The sequence below is a fragment of the Sus scrofa genome, chromosome 12 (genome assembly GCF_000003025.6).
Source record: "Sus scrofa isolate TJ Tabasco breed Duroc chromosome 12, Sscrofa11.1, whole genome shotgun sequence".
Lineage (NCBI taxonomy): Eukaryota > Metazoa > Chordata > Mammalia > Artiodactyla > Suidae > Sus > Sus scrofa.
Window position 1 is genome coordinate 49,007,035 of NC_010454.4, and position 23,455 is coordinate 49,030,489.

General features: G+C 49.0%; 1 protein-coding gene and 1 long non-coding RNA gene across 26 annotated transcripts in view; both read left to right on the forward strand.

The window, feature by feature from the left end:
- RAP1GAP2 (RAP1 GTPase activating protein 2) overlaps positions 1 to 11,083 on the forward strand; it is a 211,284-nt gene extending 200,201 nt beyond the window's left edge. For 24 of the 25 annotated variants that reach the window (XM_021067635.1, XM_021067652.1, XM_021067642.1 and 21 more), the window contains 6 exons: positions 1,370 to 1,483; positions 1,725 to 1,842; positions 2,319 to 2,445; positions 5,545 to 5,621; positions 5,998 to 6,036; positions 6,886 to 11,083. In XM_021067635.1, the coding sequence (XP_020923294.1) occupies positions 1,370 to 1,483; positions 1,725 to 1,842; positions 2,319 to 2,445; positions 5,545 to 5,621; positions 5,998 to 6,006 (445 nt within the window). In that variant the 3' untranslated portion in view covers positions 6,007 to 6,036; positions 6,886 to 11,083. The remainder of the gene's footprint in view (positions 1 to 1,369; positions 1,484 to 1,724; positions 1,843 to 2,318; positions 2,446 to 5,544; positions 5,622 to 5,997; positions 6,037 to 6,885) is intronic. The other variant, XR_002337315.1, reaches the window with a different exon arrangement.
- LOC110256084 overlaps positions 13,200 to 23,455 on the forward strand; it is a 152,398-nt gene continuing 142,142 nt past the window's right edge. The window contains exon 1 of the long non-coding RNA XR_002337318.1: positions 13,200 to 17,040. This is a non-coding gene — a long non-coding RNA (uncharacterized LOC110256084). The remainder of the gene's footprint in view (positions 17,041 to 23,455) is intronic.

The window sequence follows — 23,455 nt, forward strand, 5'->3', positions numbered from 1 at the left end:
AAAAGACAGATAATAGCACTGTGTTGACAGGGATATGGAGAGTGTGCAGCTGATGGCAAAGTCAAATGATGCAGCTGCTTGGGAAAACAGTCTAGCAGTTCCCCAGAGGGTGCAACAGAGAATTATCAAAGGACCCAGCCATTCCCCTCCTAGATATGTGCTTAAGAGAAAGGACACATATGTCTACCTAAAAACTAGCACGTAGGTGGTCTTGGTGGTATGATTCATAACAGCCCCAGGTGGAGGCGGTCCAAACGTCCGTCACTCGATGACTGGACAAATACAATGTGGTATATCCAGAAAATGGAATCTTATTTTGCAAGAAAAAGGAGCGACGTACTGATACCTTTTAGAAACATATGAGCCTCAAAAACGCTATGCTGAGTAAAAGGAGCCATTCGCAAAAAGACCACACTGTACTGGGTGATTCCACTGCTGCGAAATGTCCACCCAGGCAAACCCAGAGGGGCAGAAAGTAGACCAGTGGCCCAGGCGGGGGTGAAGGTGGGGGTAGAATGGGCAGTGATTGTGAGGAGGTCCTAGAGTGTTTTTAGGGGGGAGGACTGAAATATTTTAACTTCACATTTTGGTGATGATTGCACAACCCTGTGAATATAGTAAAAACCGTTGAATCGCACACCTTAAAAATGGGTGAACTGCATGTGGATTTCAGCACAGCTGTTATAAAAATAGAAGTGCACCGCGGATGGGGCCATCATGCCCCCAGTAGCGGGCACAGGGCAAACAATGGGCATCAGTGGGTTTTGTTAAACTAGAGGAGGAAGAAACCCTGGAGCCCCAGGCTGTGAGTGGCCCCCTTATCCAGATGCCCCCTCCCAGCACCAGGGCCACTTCCACACCCGGATCCAGGGAGCCCATTTTACAGTCTTTGTGAAGTGGGTTCCCTGAGTTAGGCAGCAGGTGGCCCTGCCGGCACCCCGAGGACCCCACGTGCATTGGTTTTTTTCCCTGTCGAGTGGTGGATGTCCCAGGCCCCCTCCGTTCCCTCTGGGGCCTGTTGTGGACCTGGAGCTCTGCCAGGTGGGATGACCAGCTTGGGTGGGGGGTGGACTTGGGCTCGGGGGCATCAAGCCAGCACTCTTACATGGAAGCTCTTGACTCTCACCAGGAGCCTAGAGCAGCCCCTGATGGAGCAGAGCCTTCTGTTGTCTGCTGCAGTGTCTGGGGGCAGGGGCGGGCTCCAGTGGCAACGGAGGTCCTGGTGGCCGTGCTCTGGTAGGGGGGGCTCTGACCCCACCGGCGCCCATGGTGCTGAGAGCTGGTCAGGGCTCTTTCTCTGGCCTGCGGGTGGGGTGGGGATTGGGGTCTGGCCCCATGGCCTCACTCCTCTTCATCCTCATTTCCTCAGTGACAGTGCATCCAGCAACCCCAAGACCCCAGAGGGTGGACACTCTTCTCAAGAGATAAAATCTGAGACCTCATCTAACCCCAGCTCTCCGGAAATCTGCCCCAACAAGGAGAAGTAAGAGAGTGGGGGTGGGAGAGGGGCTGGCTTTAGCCACCTGCTGTATATGCACTCTGCTCCAGGCAAGCTGAGAGCCAGCAACTCTTGCCTTGGAACTCTCTGGAACAGAAAAGCCCACGGGCAAGGGCATGGGGTGGGGGGTGGGTCTGCTAGGCCTGACCTGCCCTCAGTCCCAGGGAGAGCCTGGGGAGGTGTCTCCATGTGTGACCAGGGCCTGCCTGACTTCCTGTTCTTACAGGCCCTTCATCAAGTTGAAAGAGAACGGCCGAGCCAACATCTCCCGCTCCTCCTCCAGCACCAGCAGCTTTAGCAGCACGGCGGGGGAGGGCGAGGCCATAGAGGAGTGTGACAGTGGGGTAGGTGTGGCCCTGTCTGACCCTGGGGAGCAGGGAGGGGCGCCCTGGGCCCAGCCAGATACCGCTCGCTCTTAAAATAGCTACTGTGGGCAGAGCCTGGTCTGCGGATAGAAGGGGAAGTGTGGCAGCAAGAGGGGGTCCAGTCAGCCGTCTCCACCCTCTGGGAGCAGTGGTGACCTAGGAGCTGCAGCAGGGGTCAGAGACCAGACTGAATGGTGTCCCTGCCATGGGGTCTCCAGCTGGAGGAGAGAGCCATCAGCCCTCCCTATGGGGCTGGGTGAGGGTTACTTGTGGGGGTGTAGGGCAGGAGGTTGGAGTCGGGTTGGAGGCAGCAGAGGCAAAGAGCAGGTGTTAAGTGGGGAGTGGGAGTCGGCGGCTGCCTTGGACCTGCCTGGGGGGGAGGGAGGGAGAGGAGGGGCCTGTGTCAGGCCTGCCGAGGTTGGGGCTGGCCTTGTTCACCCCGTCTCTCTCCCCAGAGCAGCCAGCCATCCACAACCTCACCCTTCAAGCAGGAGGTGTTTGTCTACAGCCCGTCCCCGAGCAGCGAGAGCCCCAGCCTGGGGGCATCCGCCACCCCCGTCATCATGAGCCGGAGTCCCACAGGTCAGTGGCGTCCTGTGGGTGGTATGCACAGGGTGGGCGACAGGGGGCAGGCTGTGGCTTGGCCTGTGTCCCAGGTGTACTGGCCTGTTTCCATTCCAGTCCCGCAGAGGTAGGGCATCTGTTTATCCCTCGTCAGAGGCCTGTGTTCTCATCCTCTCCTTATTCATGTGGCTGCTGAGGCTCAGAGAGTTCAGGGATGGGGTTGTGTGATTCCAAAGCTGAAGCTCTTTGCTCTGACATCTCACCCCTCCCTGTCACCAACCCAGAGCCCCTTTGTCACAACGACCACCCTGCAGTGTAAGGGGTGGGAAGAGTGTTACAGGTGGATGGAACAGCAGTGGCGCCTCCTGGGGGAATCCGGAGGCCACGTTCTGATTCAGTGCAGCTGGAGGGTGGGGAGGGGCTATGTGGAGGGGCTATGTGAAGGAGGAGACAGTGGTTAGAGCAACCGACTGGGGCCACCGCAGGACTCTGGTGAGGATTTTGCATTATCCTGCCAGCAGTGGAAGCCATTGGAGGGTCTTAAGTCTTGAGAGTTCTTAAGAAGAGAAGCGCCATCTAGAGGAGAGAGATGGCGGCTACAGCTGGCTGAGCAGAAAGGATTGATGGGGAGTCAGCGCAGGAGGGAGATCAGAGAGGGGTCACGGTGGGCAGTGAGGGGTGATGGAGCCATAGATCTGGGGGGTGTCTGGGGCGATGGGACAAGGACGTGGATTCAAGGATTGTCCGGGCCCAGTAGTGGGGCCTCAGGGAAGGCAAGGAGTCTGGCTTTTCAGGGTTCTGTGATCCCTAAAGTCGGGCAGAGAAGCGGGAAGGGTTGGAGCCTGAGGGGCATCCAAGCGGAGGTGTGTAGGCACCGCTGGGCCCTGGGGGTGCCTGGAAATCAGAGCTTTGGGCTCCCCTGCAAGGAGCACAGCTGAGTGTGTGCCAGGACTCTGGAGTCTGGGTCCAAACCCTGGATTTCCCCCTTACCAGGGATGTGCCATTGGGCAAGTTACTGAGTCTTTCTGTGCTTCCGTTTCCCCCAGTGAAAGAGGGTGGGAGCAGAATAGTTTCTTTTCTTTTTTTTTATCATTTATTTACATATATATTTTTTTTCTACTGCACAGCATGGGGACCCAGTTACACTTACATGTATACATTCTTTTTTCTCACATTACATGTTCCGATATAAGTGACTAGACAGAGTTCCCAGGGCGACACAGCAAGGATCCCATTGCTAATCCATCCCGAAGGCAACATTATGCATCTGTTTACCCCAAGCTCCCAGTCCACCCCACTGCCTCCCCTTCCCCCTTGGCAACCACACGTCTGTTCTCCAAGTCCATGGTTTTCTTTTCTGTGAAAAGGTTCCTTTGTGCCGTATATGAGATTCCAGATATAAGTGATATCGTATGGTATTTGTCTTTCTCTTTCTGACTGACTTTACTCGGGAGGAGAGTCTCTAGTTCTATTCATGTTGCTGCAAATGGCATGATTTTGTTCCTACCAGATATGGTTGGTTGTGTGAAGAGTAAATGAACTTACGGTTAGAAGAGAGTTGGAGCTGTTAACCGAAGTATTTGTTAAATAACAGGAATAGGACAGTAGTGTAGTCACTGGGTCTCACCTGGGGGCGATGTTGCCCCCCAGGGCACATTTGCCAGGTCCAAGAATTTTTTTTTTTTTTTTTTTTTGTCTTTTTGCCTATTCTAGGGCCACTTCCGTGGCATATGGAGGGTCCCAGGCTAGGGGTCTAATGGGAGCTGTAGCCGCCGGCCTACACCAGAGCCACAGCAACGCGGGATCTACAACCAACACCACAGCTCACAGCAATGCCGGATCCTTAACCCACTGAGCAAGGCCAGCGATCGAACCCGCAACCTCATGGTTCCTAGTCGGATTCGTTAACCCCTGCACCATGACAGGAACTCCAGGTCCAAGAATTTTTGATTTTGCTTGTGGAAGGGACGTGTGCTGCCGGCATCTAGCGGGCAGAGGTCAGGGAAGCTGCTAACCATTCCTACAGCGGACAGGGCAGCCCCTCCCACAAAGAGTTATCTGGCTTAAAATGTCAGCTGTGTTGAAGAACTCTATAAATCCCACAGAGCCAATTGATTCTCACAAAATGCTTCTATTGATATTTTCCCACCCTCTTTGTATCTGTAGAAAATGGAAGGTTTCAACTGGTGAACAAATGTAGTTCTGACATGAATGAGGATTGATAATATTTTGTCAGTGCTGGGAGCACCTGCTTTGTGGAATCAGATACTGGAAGAGGATTCTTTTACTTTTTGGGCTATTCGTGATGTAATGGCTATAGACAAACACATTTTCAAGTTTAATCTTATATTAATATTTTCCCCACTGATTTCTTTCTTTCTTTTTTTTTTTTTTTTGTATTTTTGGCATTTCTAGGGCCGCTTCTGCAGCATATGGAGGTTCCCAGGTTAGGGGTCTAATCGAAGCTGTAGTTGCCAGCCTACGCCAGAGCCACAGCAATGCAGGATCCGAGCCGCGTCTGCAACCTACACCACAGCTCACGGCAACGCCAGATCCTTAACCCACTAAGCAAGGCCAGGGATCGAACCCGCAACCTCATGGTTCCTAGTCGGATTCGTTAACCGCTGAGCCAGCACGGGAAGTCCTCCCCACTGATTTCTTAAGTATAGACAAGAAGACAGTAAATTAAGCTCTGACTCATAGCATTTGCTGATTTCTGTGATGCGAGTATTCCTGCCGTGGCCAATCTCAAGCATCTAGTGTGATGTGGAGTTGAGAACAAACTACCAGACAGATATAATAGATGTAAATAACCGAGGAGAATAGATAATAGTAAAATGTAGGGAAATAACTAGGAAGTGATGCGTTCTGAATATTTATTACCTTTGATGAAAATAATTTATTGAACTGTAAGCTTAAATAATTGGGGAAAAAAAAACAAAACCTGTTTAACAACCAGATACATTTCTAAAAATTTAAGAGCTGGCGCTCATGAACAAGTCAGCTAGAGTGCCTAGTGGAGAGGAGGCCCCCCCTTCTCCTGGCCTCCCTATCCAGCCCCCCAGCCCAACCTCTGTATCTCCACCTTTCTCTCAAGGGCATTCTTCTTTTTCCTAGAAGTCAAAAGCAGAAACTCCCCGAGGTCAAACCTGAAATTCCGCTTTGATAAGCTCACCCACGCCAGCTCCAGTGCGGTAAGGGTATAGGGGCTTGGGGGTAGCAGGGGGAGCTTCCCCCCCCCCCCACATTCCATCCTCCTCCAGAAGCCGGCTCTCCTTCCTGGGGGGAGAGGAAGAGGGCCCCTCACACTTCACATCTGGGGAACGCAAGTGCTGATCGGATCTGGGGGTGATGCTGCTCCCCACATGGTGCAGGCATCAGCCCGGGGGTCACCAGCCACCTTTGCAACACTTCCTGTGTTGGAACCACACCCATAGCGGGCTGGGAACTGTTGGCTTCTGGGGCCTCATGCCCCTTCCTGGGCTCCCTGGAGTGTTGAGCGCTGAACGTACAGAAGCTGCGATTACGTCTAGTTACTGAAAACTCTTGTATGGATTTTTCTTGAAACAGGGTCACTAATGGGAAAGAGGAGTCCTTCGCTTGTCAAAGGTGGGTCAAGGGTTGGTCCTGCTGCGGCCACGAGGGAAGGCGTGTCACTAAGGTCTGGGTACTGGTGGCCTGATAACCTGAAAGTGGCCTGAGAGGTGCTGATCTCTGGGGAGGGCCTGTCACCTCTTCCGCAGAGCCTCTGTGAAGGGGTCCAGGTCTGGGTGGGCAAGAGGGCAGACGGCCTTGGGTGCTGATGGGAAGGGTTGCTTGTTAGGACGGGGCCAGATTTGCTCATTCCAGCAGGTGGAGGGCAGCAGCCCAGAGCCTTCCTTCCTCAGTTGGCCTCCTGGCCTCCGCATTTTGGCAGCCTCTCCTTCTGTGTGTCTTTAGACACGTCCTCCCTGTGCATGCAGAGATGCCCTGATTCCCTAAATGATGTGCGAGACGAGTCCAAGGGGGACCCTGCGCCCAGCCTCGGCTGGGGGCGGGGGCGAGGTTTTCAGCAGAGCAGGCCATGGGTCCCGCTCTCCATCGCCAAGGCCGGGCCTCCTGCTGAGGAAGTTGCTAGAGACCCATCTGACCTCCCAGCCTCCCTGCCTTGGGGCTCCCAGGGGTATGAGTCACATGTGGAACCAAGGGGAGGGTCACAGCTGAGCCCCCATCATGTGACTCTCATGTATGAAAACGGGAATGTTGACACCCACTCCAACTCCCGTCATGTGCTCAAGGTGCCTTGTTCACCAAAGTAACGTTTAGGCCCAACTTCTCAGGCCGTAGAAGGTCTGAACCCTTGTATCTGGCAGCCTCCGGTCCCAAACGTGTTCAGTGTGCGATGGCTACGGGCGCGCCGTCTCCTCCCTGCATTACCTACTGACTGCTCATCCTCTCCACTCTCCTTGTCTTTTCCAGGGAAGCCCCGATTCTGTCTCGGAGAAGGCTCCTATTCCAGCAGTTTGGGGGTGCCGTCCACTACTCTGTCACAGGCCTGCTTCTCCACTGGCCACCTGCCCACCAGACCAGTGGTCTATCCCAGGGTCCCAGGCTGGCCACAGCCCATCCCCGCCAGCACTTCCCCATCTCCGGACCAGGCCTCATGCCTCCGGGCTCCCCCTGCTCCTGACCACCCGATGTGCTGTGTGTCTGGGTCACTTGTCATCATGTTTTGTCTGCAAGGGGATGAGTTGGGCAAGGGGGTACCTGGGGCCCGTCAGAGACCAGAGAGGCAGAGAGAATGGTGAGGCGGGCAGCAGAGGCCGACAGCAGGCACTGTGCCCTGGGGAGAGGCGACACCGTGTCCTGGACGTGGTAGGCAGGAGGCTGTGGCCACGGCAAAGGCATTTAGTGGTGGTAGAAGGGGCACCTTTCTAGGAGCCCCAGTTGGTTGCTGTTCTGGAAGGCGTCCTGATAAAAATTGGTCCTGCTGCTCCCACGTGTCCGGAGCTCCCAAATGTCTGTTTGCGTCTGTGCTGGGAGCTTCTTACCCATCTGCCGACCTCAGGCCCAGGCTGCCTCCATCCCTGTTGTCCGTGTGTCTCGAGCTGCGTGGCCAGTTGAAGCTGAGACCCAGCTGGGCATTAGGCTCTTCCTGGATGGCCTCATTTCCTGCAGGCCTATGTGGTGGCTCTGGGAGGCGCCACTGGTCTCTACCCTGTGAGCAGACACTTTTGCCGTGAAGAGGTGGGCACAGGAGTGGGAAGGAATTCAGGGAAAGGCAGCAGCTGGGACCAAGGGAAACCTCAGGGCTGAGGGCTGGGCTGGGATTCAGGTCTCTGCCGGTCGTGGAGGTTCTTGGGAGGCACAAGAGTTACTTCGGCCTCTGACTTAGGTGAGGGCCCTAGAGCTGAGGTGGGGCATGACTGGTCAGGTTGGTCAAGCTACGTGTGGGGAAGGAGCAGTTTCGATGCCTGGCCTCTGTAGGGGGCCCAGTGCTGCCTTGTGGGGCAGGGGGCTCTTTCTAGCTACCAAGCCCTTTGGGCCCTACCAGGGCTTGCTCCTCAGCCCCCACCCCAAATCTTCGTGTTCCCCTCTCCAGCCACAGGTCTGTAGACAGCTGTCACGTTGGTGGGATTCCTGCACCCTGGGCCCTAGCTGGGTGCCGTTCAGACACCACTTGTTGCCTATACCCTTAGCCAGAGCCACCTTGGCGGGGCTGAGCCAGCTCACACTCTGGGAAGCGGCCCCATCCTTCCTTCTCCCCCGTCTGAGTCTGCGGTGTGATAGGTCATTTCCGCTGCCTGGCAGTGGTGGGGTGTCAGGCAAGGCATCTTCCAAGGTAAACAAAGTCTGAAGAGCAGACCCTTGAGGTGCTACAGCTCCAAGTACATACGGGGCCTCAGTGACATGGGGCTGCCAGGCTGACACAGGCCGGGCTCCTGCTTTAATGAGCATGCGATAAAAATTTCCAACCAAATGCTTTATTCGCCTTGGGATCTGGGCCTATTCCCAAGGCAGGACATGTAAATGTTACTCTCGATTTTGACGGATGTGGCAGTTGCCCCATTGCTTTTACTGTTAGAGCAAAAACCTTGATCCTGCATCCCCAACGCACGTGGACTTTGTGGGACCCAGTTTGCAGCCTTGGGTGGACCTCTCCCCTCATACTTTCTGGAAAATATGGTTCCTTCAAGTACTAGCCTGGTAAGATTGATTCTAGTTAGCAGGTCAACCAATGTCTGTTTAGCTTTTATTAAAAATCCCTGTAGCAGCACCCGCTGCTGGAATGAGGCCCGCGGATTCTGGCAGCGTTCTGTTGGCTGGGTTTCTGAAGGAACTTGAAAGGTCAAAATGCATTTCTTTAAAAACTGTTCCAGGTTCTGGCTCGCGTCTCTGGGTAGCTGGTATTTACAGCTGCCTGGTGGTTGTGCTGTGCTGTGTTTGTCGTGGTTTAGGGGTCGTCTGGGGTTTTCAGGTTGTCCCCGTTCTGTGCTACTTGGGAACCTTCTATCTACCTTCCCCAATGCTCTGGCTGCTTGCCCTGCAACCCCCACACCCAGCGGCCAGGATGGCGAGGTGTGTGAGAGGCATAGGTGGCCCCCCCAGAAACTGACCTTAGAGTGGCCTCTACCCTCTGTTTGCTAATGGCGTGCTCCTGGCAGGATCTGAAATGTCTCTCCCTTGGGTTCTGCCTCATCACACCTAGAAAGTTCATCCTGTGGCTTCCAGAGTGTCCAGGACCAGCCCCCACCTCAGGTCCCAGGGCTAAAGGGGAGGCGGAGGACAGGGACAGGCCAGTTTCCCTCATCCCTCTGGACCACAAAACAGGCAGCCTGGGTCCAGGAGGCTGCTTCCTTCGCACCCCTTGTGCATCTGCTTTCCTCTAAAATGTCTTTCCTTTTATTGCCCCAGCTGGTCTTGGGGCTCAGCGGTTGCTCCAGCCTCACTGGTCCTTGCGACTAGGCTCATCCTGCGGTGCTCTTACTGGTTTTTGAGGCGTCCCCCAGGAGAAGTGTCTCTGGCTCTGGGACCTGCGTGACTCACAGAAGAAGCTCTACTTTTCAGGCTCTGTAGGGCACCCACATACCTCTGGTGACTTGATGCTTAAAAACAGATACAAAAAGAGCTCAAGAGAGAAGGTCTTAGCCAGCGTTTCTGTCTATGCTCATGAATGGAAATGGTGTTTCTGGAAAACTAGTCTATGGTTCAGCCTTGTCAGCTTCATCTCCACGTCCAAGCCTTCTGGGCCCCTTTTAGCATCGCATCCAACCGTTTCATCTTCCAGATGAGAAACTTCAGCTCCAGCAAAGGGAGAACAGCTTGCTCGAGGTTCGTAGTCAGCTAGTGGCAGAGCTGGGATGAGAACTCACGATCCAGAGGTCTGTTTTTGTCACCACCTGTGGGGGTGCTGCATTTCCTGGGGCCTTGAGTTTGGGAAGAGGCCAGGTAACTGGTGCCTTGACACTGGCTGGGAGGTGTCAGCCGCCTAGGTGCTGGTGGGCCTCTGTCTTGCTTCTTTTATCAGGAAAGATGCTCTCTGAGATGTTGTCCATGAGAGCCCTGGGGTCTGGGATGTAGCTGGGGGCAAAAAAAAGAGGGAAGGAACGAGCTTCCAGGAGACTGTTCCAGTGACATCCATTCTTCAGCCTTTGTCTGTAATGGGGGTGGAGGTCAGGCCAAAGAGGCAGTGAACCCGACCTCACTTTCCTTTATTTTTGCATTAAGAGGAAAAGCGATACAAGAAAGCTCTTTGTCCCTCACCCTTAAACAAAGGTGAAAACCTAGGCCTGATTGTTTAAGGTGCCAATCCAAACACTACCTTCATTCAATTCTCAGTCAACAGAGACAGGTCTGTTGTCGTGGGAGACTGGCCAGAGTTCAAGTAGATCTTATGGCTCTTGGTGGCCTGCAGGGACCCCATGGCTCCTGCCCCCTCCCCCTGGCCTCTAGGGACCCCTTTCTCAGAGGCAGGGTGAATCAGCAGTTTGCCAGGGCTGTCCCTGCAACCTTGGGGCCCGGCTGGGCATTCTGCTAGGCTCTGCTAGCTATTTTCCCACCAGCGCCTTGCCCGCCCCAATCCCACATCTCCCTCCTTTCAGCTGGGCCATGAGCCCCTTTGGGAGGAAGGAGGCAAGTCCCACGAAGGCTGAGGACAGTGAAGTCCTGCCTAGTGAGAGGCCGTGGGGGCAGCGGCCCCGTCCTATACATTGTCAGCCCCGGGGAGAGGATGTTTGGCTGGAAGGACTGGAATGTAGATGCCATCATTTCTGATTTTGTGACATTTCCGCTGGAAGGGTCCCATCCCCCCTTCCCACTCCTCAGCATGTGTGCCAGCTCTCCCCTGTCTCGGGCGTGGTCCTTCCGCACTGCAGCCCGGAGTGCTGCCGTTTAATTGTGACGAGATGCCTCTGTGTGCTAGAACCCCAGAAGTGTAGCTTGGAAACGATGACCTGTGTAATGATGACTTTTCTGTTTTTCCTCTTGGTGAGGAGGTGATTTGTAGACCCCTGACTGCCTAGGTCATGTAAATAGTGTACATTTAATTTATTGCTAGGGTAGCATATTGTATTTGTTAATGTATAAAACAAATTCTAAAGGTCGACAAATGTATATTTTGTTGCTTACATGTGTCTTTGCAGAAATTGACAATAAATAAGATATTTTGTGTCCGTCAGTGTTCAGTCGTCTTTGCTTCTGCGCCCTAGACCTGAGCATTGCCTTGCAGGTCACAAGAGGTTGAATACTGGCCGCCCATGGACTGTATCTGGCCTGTGGATGTGTTATCTTGACCTGAGAAGTGTTTTGTGTTTTTTAATTAGTGGCTGATGTTTAGAAACTTGACAGCAATTAAACTTTTTTTTTTTTTTAAACCTAGGAATTTCCCATGGAATCTGAAATTTCTGCTTCTCTTAAAAATCAGATGCTGGGGAGTTCCCGTCATGGCGCAGTGGTTAACAAATCCGACTAGAAACCATGAGGTTGTGGGTTCAGGTCCCTGGCCTTGCTCAGTGGGTTAACGATCCGGCGTTGCCGTAAGCTGTGATGTAGGTCACAGACACGGCTCGGATCCCGCGTTGCTGTGGCTGTGGCATAGGCCGGTGGCTGCAGCTCCAATTAGACCTGTAGCCTGGGAACCTCCATATGCCTCGGGAGCAGCCCAAGAAATGGCAAAAAGACCAAAAAAAAAAAAAAAAAAAAAAAAATCAGATGCTGGATCACTCCTTAGGCGTGGCTCTTTTGGTTAGAGCTCCCTAGAGGCCACCCCTTTGGTGGGACCTGAGTGTACCGTGGGCCCTACCTTCCTAAGTGTTTACACCTGGAGCATTTCACTCCTTTCTGTTATTTGCTTGGCCCTTGTAGACATGTGAGTTTGAGATCCGCTGCTATTCACTGAATCGTCCCTATCCTGCAATTTTTTCCTCTCTGCCCACTTTCTTTCCACATTCCCATTCACCTTTCAAGGATTCTTTCATGATGGAATGCTCGCTCTCCTATCCCTCTGTGACTCCCGAACGCCCACACTCTTATGCACATTTTGCTTTACAAAGTTTGGTGTAGATTTAGAAGTCATCTGTATTTCTCTTAAGAAATTTGAAAGCCAGGCACAGCCCTTACTTTCTAAGTCTTGGTTATGTGATCTTGGGCAAATGGCTTACCTGGATTTGGATTTTCTTTTAGGTAATAATAGGAAAAGTAATCCACATGCAAAGCATGAGGATAAAAGTGAATTCATAATTGGGAAAGAGCTTTGGGAAAAAAGGCCAAGTGTTATTCAAGCCCCCGAGTTTCAATAATTGTTATCGCCATAATAATAACCACTGGCATTTATTAAAGACTACCATGAGCAGTCTACATACAGTCCGTTCTTCTACAGCATGACATACTAATTTCTAAAAAAATCACCACTCTGCAAAATTGTGCAACCACAGGGCTTATGGGACAAAATAAGGCTGGGCACACAACCCTTAAGAACTTAGTGGCAAACAGAAATAAATGGAGAGGAACTCGGTGAACATTGTAGCATGGTTTTATATGCATTACGTGGTTAAGACATCTGTAAACACTACAATAAACGCAGTATTTTACTTTGAAACAGACTTGGAGTTTGATTGTGGAAGTGGGTGTTGGAAGGTTGTGGGTTATTGTGAAAAAGGAGAACGAGAGATTTTCTGAAATTGGATAGACAGTCCTACCAAGACGGTTGGGTGTGGCTCATAATACACATGGGGCGCCGAGGCAGCTGGCAGATGTTTGAGGTATGTGCATGTGTGTTTTGTGTGTTCCTTTGCAGCTTGATTCATCTGGGTGTGGTTTTTTGTGTGCACCTAGTACTCCTCATGCAAGAGTTGCATAATCAAATGTGCAATTTGCATGATGCTCAAAATTTCCCCTCACAAGCCGATTTGCATTGGACCAAATTCCTACTTTCAAAGTAAGTATTACAACAGAACTGACTGTATTATCTCATTTATTCAATCAAACAACCCATTAAAGTGTGTTCTTATTTTTCCCATTTCATTGAAAGGACCATCAAACTTCAACTTGAGGAGTACCCATCGTGGCTCAGTGGTTAATGAATCTGACAAGTATCCCTGAGGACACAGGTTCAATCCCTGGCCTTGCTCAGTGGGTTAAGGATCCAACCTTGCGTGAACTGTGGTATAGGTTGCAGATGGGCTTGGATCCTGCATTGCTGTGGCTGTGGTGTAGGCCACCAGCTACAGCTACGATTCGGCCCCTAGCCTGGGAACCTCCATATGCTGCGAATGTGGCCCTAAAAAGAGAAAGAAAGAAAGAAAGAAAGAAAGAAAGAAAGAAAGAAAGAAAGAAAGAAATTCAACTTGAAAAAAATATAGATGCAGATTTATATGGATGTGCTGATCTCAATATAAAGTTTCAGACTGTGGAGTTCTAGATGCATGGGGATATACCTGATAAAGTGCATTCAGCCCTCTGGTTTTCTGCCAGCTTGAAGCCTCTGTCTGGAACTGTCTGCAGCATCTGCGGCCGCTGTCATCATACCCACACTATGTGATGCCTCCTCAGAGCCCATGGCGTCAGGCTTCCTATTTCTCAGATTTACAGTCCACCTGTGGAGCCCGCCTGGCTGTAAGCAAAGTATTCTTTCATACGGGCACTCCATGCTTGTCTGCACCTCATGGTTTGGCTCCTTGCTGGGCTAAAGCTGGGAGATCGCTGATTCCAAGGGCCTTTGTGGCAGCAGACCGTTCCTGTCTGCGTGGGAAGTGTTGTAGGAGGTATGGACGACATTTAGCTGGGCTGGTTACCGTCCCTCCAGACCTTCCTTCGGCCTGTCTGTCCCAGGGCACTGCACGCTTACCTTTCATCCTGTGTTAGGTGTTTCCGCCACTAGATGGGGCACTCCTCCAGGTTAGAGACTCATGGTTCTGGAACCCTAGTTGTCCACCGCAGCATCCAGCAGCTGGCAGCAATCCCTGGACATCTCAGGGGATTTTATCCGCCTGCCACTTGGGGAAGGGCTTTCCTGAGAATCCTGCTCAGGTCATGCTCAGATTTTCCTTCAATCTCATTCTTCGAGGACCTGCTCTGTCTAGCGATGCTACCAGCAGTTCTTGGACCCACCCTTCTGTGCTCTCTGGGTAGCTGGCTCCAGTAATGATATTGCAGTTCAATTCCTGAACTTTGTTTTAATAACTGACAGTTACCGAAATCTCAGTTCAGTTCAGAATCAGTCCTGTTTGTTTCAAACTTCAATTCACATTCAATCCAGAGCCTTCCTACCATCCCTCTGGGTCAGGCTTGCCAAGTGGGTCCAGTGTCTTTGCTTGGGGTGTGGCAAGAACTCTCAAACTTGACCAAACTTTAGTCAGGCTCCTCTGAGCCCTCTTCAACTAGGAATCATTCTTGGCTTGTTTTGGCCAGCCCATCCTAGTTTTTTTTTTAATTTAATTTTATTTTTATTAGAGTCGTTGATTTACAGTGTTGTGTCAATTTCTGCTCTATGGCGTAGTGACCCAGTTATTGATACACACCACACACACACACATTCTTTCTCTCATGCTATCTTCTGTCACGCTCTGTCCAAGAGATTGGATATAGTTCCCTGTGCTGTACAGCAGGACTTCATTGCTTATCTATTCTAAATGGAATACTCTGCATCTCCCAACCGCAAACTCCTCATCCATCCCATTCCCTCTCTCCCCTCCCTTGGCAACCACAAGTCTGTTCTCTATGTCTGTGAGTCTGTTTCTGTTTTGTAGATAGGTTCATTTGTGCCATATTTGAGATTGCCCAGACGAGTTTTAGCAAACTGGCTATCAAGAATCTTCCCCACTCCAAACCCCCCACCCCAGCTTCATCCTTGATTGCCAGTCAAATGGCTCTTCCCTCACCCTGGATACCTAACCAAGGTCCCAACACTCTTTCTCCTCTTCATCTACCTTCTCCTTTTCCAGATCCTAGCAGTGACAGGTGGCCTTGGCGAGCAATGTTAAGGCAATCACCACATCTTGGGTCATTGGTGGATGTGTTTGGAGGACCCCCAGTCTTATAGGAATAGAGAAGGACAAGCCAAATGCTCTTTCTCTTTCTTGGAGCTAATCCCCCTCTTACACTGCCTGGGGAATGAGTGAGGCATTGGTTTTATTGCTGGTTCTAATGAAACGGTGCCTCTCCGCAAGCCTGAGGTGGCTCCGTGGCTGGCTCCAATGACTCCAAGAGTTCTCAATTTGAAATGTGGATTCAGTGGGTCACTGCTATGGCTCATGCAAACATCATTATGGATGCATAATGATCAGGGCATTCTATAATAAGAAGCACTAAGAAATAAGATGAAGTCACACATGAAGCAGAGAGAAAGAATTTGGTGAAAGAAGAAAAAATCAGATCCTGAGAATTGAAAATTAAATTAAAATGAAAATACAACTAGGCTTCTTTCTTCAAACCCAAACAAATTATCAGATGAGAGATGTGCCATGAGATTTTGAAACCCACTGGCAACCTTGTAACAAAACAGCTGCTGGAAAGGGCGGAAGATGGCATCCCTGGGTGACATGTTCCCTGTCACTCACGATGTTAGAGGCAAAGTAATCTCGTAACTACAGTAGGTAAACAAAAGGACGGGTTGATAAATTGACTTCTCCGAGGGGAATAATAACACGAAACAGTCCATATAAAAGAACTAGCAGAAATGAGTTGCCGCATAAATCACTCCACATGAAAGCATAGAATGAATGACTAGACAGACATAAGTGAGACTGTGTTATGGAAAAATGCAGACACTTTATGAGAAAGATCATAGAAAACATGCTCAAATGATTGGCTTGGATGGATTGTACTAATCACGTTTAAGACATTATATTAAAATATTTTTTTAAAAAAGATAAGACTAATGAGGAAGTCTTTACAACCTTGCTCTAACATTTCAATTGGTAGGTTTTTTCCCAAGAACTTATCCGAATAAGGAATCTGAGGAAAAGTCCAGGTAAAATGGACAACAAAGCCCAGTGAAATCCAGCTATGCCACTTTGCGTAATAGTGGATGTAATGGAAAGAATTTTAACTTTTTTAATACAGAAGTTTCTACTAAGGAAGAGCGTTTCCAAAAACTAGAAAGGATAAAGTTCCAGCAGACACAGACTACTGTAATCTATTATAAGGACTCAGCAATGATAAAATTATGATCTAAGATTTTAATTCACTGACTACTTCATGCTAGCCCATGTTGATTAGGATGTCTTTTGTTGCAGACCTTGAAGCCGGCACAAACTAGTTTAAACTGACAAAAAAGGAAGCATTTGTTAAAAAGAGCAAAAATCTATACAAAAAATTGATAAGCAACAGAATTCACTGTATAGAACAGTGACCTATATTCAATATCTAATGGAAAATAATCTGAAAAGATAACTGAGTCACTTTGCTGTATAGCTGAAACTAACAAAGTGTTATCAGTCAGCTACACTTCAATTAAAAAAATAAAATAAAATGAGAAAAAAAAGACAACAACCAAAGGACAGGGATACAGCGGGGCCACCAGAAGGACAGCAAACGTCATCAGGCCCCTTGACTATTTCTCACCTCCACTTTCCGCTTTCTGTTTCTCTGTGCTTCTCTGTATCTGTGTCTTTCTATTGGGTTGTCAGTCTCCATATGGATATGTGATGGATTTTTGTTTAGCTTTATGCTCTCCCTGAAGACCAGCTGGACTCATCTCAGCACCGTTTTCCCTTCAATGCTTAGACCAAGAAATGGATCTGGGTCCTTGAAATTTTTTCCAGCTGGTGCGATGTTCAGTTTTGTCAGTAGAGGGTGCAAGAGAGGCATTGCAGGAGGAAAGGAGTTTTTCTGGTTCTCAAGCGCAGACTCGACAGCGCCAAGCAAACACTTGGAGCACAGGCGCATGCGTCGGCTCCAAGTCTGGCTCCCGGCTTTGCTGGCAGCAATCCTGGCACCGGATGGCTGCGGGACACACAGCTTTTCTAGTGCCTGGAGCCTGTTGTGCTTGACGGCGTGCAGCGGCCAGCGGCCGCTGTCCCAGCAACCTCTTCTTGCACCTGCTGGTTCCTCCCTCAGGAGTTTCCCGTGAAACTGGCCCCCTTGTACATGGAGAGGAAGGAGATATGGAAGAAAGAGGCAAACCACTCCAGACTGGTAGGTGCAGGTTTAATAAGCAAGGGAACTTAGGAGGTTTATCTTGGGCTGCCGAGGGGCCAAGTAGATCTCCACCGCCGCCTGCCAGAATCTTAAAACCATATATAGAGGTTTAAAGTGGAGTCAGACGTGTATGTCCAGACGGCCTCCGCTACACGTTACTCTCCCAAAGCTGTGGACTTGAGGCAGCTTACAGCGCGGGAAAGGCAGGCGGGGTGCATGTTCCAAAGACAGGAGGGTGAGAAGCCTCTGATTTGCCAGGTTCAGCTCTCCGGTCAGCCGGTGGTCCTGTCTCCTCCTTGGCCTCCTCTAAAACCCTGCTGCCCCCAGTGCCTGGTGGTTTCTAGCATTGAAACAGTTGCCTGAAAATAAGAGGGTGCGTTTCCCGCAAGTTCCGCTGCTATGGAACCATGGCGTTTCCTTTGCTTTTTCCTTGGAGTGACTCAAGGCCAATAGCATCTAGGTCTAGTCCTGAGGGGAGCCTTTTCTTCAGGCACCAGATTTCAGCCCCAGGGGTAGTGGCTGCTCCTTACTTCTGCTCTTCCTCTGTTCTTCTGTGATTCTTCATACCCAGCAGCCAATTCCTCATTATTTCAGCCCCCTGTTATGGTTAATAATTCTTTTTATTCAGGCCACTCTGTGGTCTCTCTCCACACCACTATGGGGTGTCTCTTGTTATCAGACCCAGTCCGATGACCAGCTTTCTCATTTTCTCCGGTAAAAACCTTTTCATAGCACACAGGTCCCCATCATTCTCATTAAAGAGTCAGCCCCAGGCCAGAATTTCGTTCTCTGCAGCGTCCCATGAGGGAGAAATAGATTGACCTCAGAAGGTCAGGTGATAACCTCCTAGTCCAATCACCTACATCCAGGGGATTGGGGCCTGTGGCTGCCACAAATAAAAAGCAATTAAAGAATCATTGGGAACTGCACAGCTTCCAGCAGGTAGCAACTGCAGAACCCTGTTTATTAAAGACAAATGAGGAGTTCCTGTCGTGGCTCTACTGGTTAACGCCGACTAGGAAACATGAGGTTGTGGGTTCAATCCCTGACCTCACTCAGTGGGTTAAGGATCCGGCGTTGCCGTGAGCTGTGGTGTAGGTCGCAGACGGGGCTCGGATCCCATGTTGCTGTGGCTCTGGCGTAGGCCGTGGCTGCAGCTCCGATTTGGCCCCTAGCCTGGGAACCTCCATATGCCGTGCATCCGGCCCTGGAAAAGACCAAAAATAAATAAATAAATAAAATTGTATATATTTAAGGTATACAACTTGATGTTTTAATATATGTATATATTGTGAAATGATCACCTCGATCAAGCTAATTAACGTATTTGTGACCCCACACAGGAACCATTTCCTCCTCCTTCCCTTTTTCCCTTTTTTCTTCCTCCTCTCACTGCTCTTCCACCTCTTCCTTCTTCTTTCTCTCCTTCTCCTTCTTGGTGATAATACCGAAGAGCCACTCTTAGCAAATTTCAAATATGCAATACAGGAGAGATTCCATCGTGGCTCAGTGGTTAATGAATCCAACTAGGAAGCATGAGGTTGTGGCTTCGATCCCTGGCCACACTCAGTGGGTTAAGGATCCAGCGTTGCCATGAGCTGTGGTGTAGGTTGCAGATGCAGCTCAGATCCCGCGTTGCTGTGGCTCTGGCGTAGGCTGGCGGCTACAGCTCTGATTCGACCCCTAGCCTGGGAACCTCCATATGCTGCAGGAGCGGCCCAAGAAAATGGCAAAAAGACCAAAAAATTTTGTTTCAAGTCTGTTCACGTCTCATCATTATCAGATCACACTTATTCTCTTACATTCACTCCTTCTCCCTTCACAATAACTTATTGATTGCACCTCAATGACCAGCATTGGTAGAAGTCGAGTGAAGCATTAGGACAACTCTTGCCCTCAAGGTTTGCAAGCAAAGTGGCGATATAAAATCCCAAGTTGACATTCAGGTAGTGATTTTTAGACTTCAAAGTATGAAGTACGATGATCCTCACCTCTCTGCAGCAACAAGGCAGACAGTTTTCTTCCTTATGTAAATGTAAAATCCATGGCTCAGACATTCTCAGCTTGACTCTGCCCGTCAGCACGTAGTTGGGACAGGAACCCAACAATCTTGCTGCCACTTTGCCAGAGGGGAGTGTTGTGTATGAATTGATAATAGAATGTCTTCTAACTCATAAGGTTTATTTTTCGTGATTTATCTATTTTTTTTTTTGTCTGTTTTTTTTTTTTTTTTTTTTTTTTTTTTTAGTCCGCACACCCGCAGCATTTGGAGGTTCCCAGGCTAGGTGTTCAATCAGAGCTGTAGCTGCTCCTACACCACAGTCCTAGACCCAACCTGCCTCTGCGACCTACACCACAGCTCATGGACGTGCAGGATCTTAACCCACTGAGCGAGGCCAGGGATAGAACCTGCAACCTCATCATTCCTAGTCATATTTGTTTCCGCTGCACCATGATGGAATCCCTATTTTTCATGTTTTCAAGTTGTCTTGATGTTAGAGTTGATTTACCACATTGCGATAATCTGCTGTACAACAAAGTGATCCACTTATACATATACACACATCATTCCTTTTCAGGTTCGTTCCCCATATAGATTGTCCCAGAATATTGGGCAGAGTTCCCTGTGCTATGTAGCGGTCCCTGTTGGCCAGTCATTCCATACCCACAGTGTGCACATGCCAATCCCAAACCCCCAGTCCACCCGCCGCCCCACCCCACCTGTCCTTTGGTACAGTAAATTTGTCTTTAAAATCTGTGAGTCTGTTTCTGGTCTACAATAAGTTCATTTATCCTTTTAAGAGTCCACCTCTAAGTGATTTCCTGTGTGATGTCTCTTTCACTGACTAACTTCACTTAGTATATAAGTCTTAGGTCCATCCATCTTGTTGCCAATGCATGGTTCCACCTGTTTAATGGCTTAGAATATTTCCATTACATGGGTACCAATCTCTATCATTCCTCTCGTCAATGACTATTTGGGTTGCTTCCATCGCCAACTCTTGTAAATAGTGCTGCAGTGAACATAGGAGTGGATATGTCTTTTCCAATTATGGTTTTCTTGGATAGATGCTAAGGAGTGGGATTGCTGGATACATGCTAGTTCTATTTTCAGGTTTTGAGAAACTTTCCCAGTGTTTTTAACTAGTGGTTGTAACATTTACATTGCTTCGAATAGTGAAGGAGGGTTCCTTTTCTCCACACCTCTCTCCAGCATGTATTGTTTGTAGAATTTTTGAAGATGACCATCTGGTGGGTATAGGTGTACCTTATAGTAGTTTGATTTGCATTTCCTAACAATTAGTGATGTGAATATCTTTTCAGTGTTTGTTTGTTTGTTTGTTTTTTTGCCATCATATGAGTCTTTAGAGAAATGTTATTTAGGTCTTCTGCCTATTTAAAAAAAATTTTTTTTTGTATATTGTGCTGCATGAGTTGTTTGCATCCAATCACAGATTTCTGAGAAGGGGAATATGGCTGTAAATAATAAGGTGGCTCTTGGAGGGGGAGGACATTAGGGCTCGTATTGATGGTATCTAATTGGAACTGCAGTCTCTAATATGACCTCACATTGGTCATGAGGAGATTCTCTTGCTGAAGAGTTTCCCCAGGGCAGCCTTCATGTCTTTTCCTCAGACTGTAGATGAAAGGATTTACCATCGGGGGCACGGCAGTGTACATCACAGTTATCATTGCATCCTTTGGCTGTGACTCGTCGAGGCGGAGTACATGCCCATGACTGTCCCTAATACAGAGAAACAACTGTGAGGTGGGACCCACAGGTGGAAGGGCTTTGGCACACCCTGGTGAGTGGAACACGTAAGACCGTGGAAAAGAACCTGAACATAGGAGATGACGATGATAGTAATGGCACGGAGAAAAACACAGCCCCTAGTAATCATCTTCACTTGAAGTGGATGTCAGAACAGGCACGCTTGAGCAAGAGGAAGGTCACAGTAGAAGTGGCCACTTCCTTGTTTGCACAGAAGGACAGACGAGCGTGAGCAGAGTGTGGGGGACAGCATTGGCATTTCCATCACCCAAGACCCACAACTAAGAGGCACACAAGCCGTGGCTCATGAATGTTGTGTAATGAAGTGGCGGGTGATGGCCACGGCACGATCATATGCCATAGCAGCCAGGATGTAGCTATCTGTGTTCACAAGGCCAGCATGAAACATCTGTGTTAGGCATCCCCAAAGGAGATGGCTTTGGTACTAAGAGATGGTTGGCGAGAGCCTTTGGGATGGTTACAGAGGAGAAGAAGAGTCGACAAAGGAGAGGCTGACACGGAGAAAATACATGGGTTGTGAAGGCGAACGTCACAGTGAATGGCCAGGATGATGAGCAGTTTCCCATCAGTGTGATGGGGTAAATGAATAGGAGGAGGTGAAGAAGAGGTTTTCCTGTTCCTTCTGACTCACTCTCCAGGAGGATGAAATCCAGGTTGGAGGACTGGTTGCCTTCTCCATGGATCTTTGGCAGGAAGGGGAGAGGAATCCAGCATGAGTAGTGCAGTACTGTGTAGAATGATCTTCTTCAGCCACCATTTTTCATTCCTGTCGTTGCTGTGTCAATCCGGGTTTACTAAATCTGAGGTAGGCAATACATTTGGGCTAAAAAAATCCCTATAGGTCATGGGGAATAACAACAGTTAGCTCTAGACACTCTTTCTAAGAAGTGAACAATCTTGAATCGTAGGTGCCCATCCTACCCAACCCTAGCACCATCCCCCAACACCTAGGGTATAATTATTTTAATAGTTAAAGTCTATATTTGACACACTAGAACTTTGTTAGACCTTGACACAAAGTCATAAGTATGGGAAATATCAATGTATTATTCATTTATTGAAATACGGCAACGTCTACTCTCAAGGACCTTAGAAATTCACAGAGAAGCTTGAATCACATGCTAATCTTATTAAATATGAAAAGGAAAGGACAGTGTTGGAGTCTTTGAGAAAAACTCAGTGCAAGGATAGTTAGCAAGAGGAACACCCTGGACAATTAGAATTGTTCCACGGACAAAACTCAGAATGAACCCAGAGTCCAGAATGTTAACAGTTGTCCAGCCTGGTGTCAGAAGTTGCCAGTTATAGAGACCACTGAGGTTGGGTTATAGCAAAATGATAACAGTGAGTTTATGCTGGGTATCTCATTTTTTTGGTAAACAGTAATTTGATAGGTTTCTCCACATTCCCAACTCTGATATTATAATCATGTATTTTTCTCTTTGATCTCACTTATATTAGAAACAATATCTCTACAGTTTCTACCCAATTTCACTGTGGCTTCACTTACTGCCTAGTAGAATCTAAGGTCTATGTCTGTTGACTTGATCTCTTTTTCCTACATTTCCTCATTCGTCATCATGCAATATCTGACCAAACCTCACACCCTGCACATCCAATCTAAGTAGATTACAACCTTTTGTGAGGAGGAGAACGATATCTGTTTTATTTATTATCTCTTTGAGAGGGATTATTTTGGAATATTTTTCTATATGTTATATGTGGTATACACACACCACACAACACACACACCAGCACACACACACACACGTCAATTGTTCCTGATTTTTTTTTGGGGGGGGAGCTGTGACCTGTGGCATATGGAGGCTCCAGGCTAGGGGTTGAATCGGAGCTACAGCTGCTGGCCTTCACCACAAGCAACGAAGGTTTGAGCCACGTCTGTGAATTACACCACAGCTATAGCAATGCCAGATCCTTAACACTGAGCAAGGCAACGGATCAAACCTGCCACCTCATGGTTACTAGTTAGATTCATTTGTGGCTGCGAATGGGAACTCCCAGTTCTTGAATTATATTCAGGTTTATTTATGGTTTCCCACATGTAGATATCTATGGCACACTCAGTTTATTCTCACCTCTATATCTGACCTTATTGACTCAGTTTCAAGTAATTTGTATATAAATGACCTATTTATTGTTTCAGTGCTTTAATTTTGACTGCTGTTACTTTCTTTTTGCTTTTTGCTATTTCTTTGGCCGCTCCCGCGGCATATGGAGGTTCCCAGGCTAGGGGTCCAATCGGAGCTGTAGCCCCGCCTAAGCCAGAGCCACAGCAACGCGGGATCCGAGCCGCGTCTGAACCTCACCACAGCTCGGCAACGCGGATCGTCAACCCACAGAGCAAGGCCAGGGACAACCCGCAACCTCATGTGTTCCTAGTCGGATTCGTTAACCACTGCGCCACGACGGAACTCCTGCTGTTACTTTCTACATGAAATATTGTGATGCTTCTTCACAATAATGGTTCCTACTCTTTGATTATCTTGACTATATTATTTGTGCAGAGACTACTAGCTGCTCATGCAAATCATATTGTTCTTTTCCTGTGCACTCATCTAGACTCCATTGCCAACGTTCCATGCCCTGAGTGTGTCATGT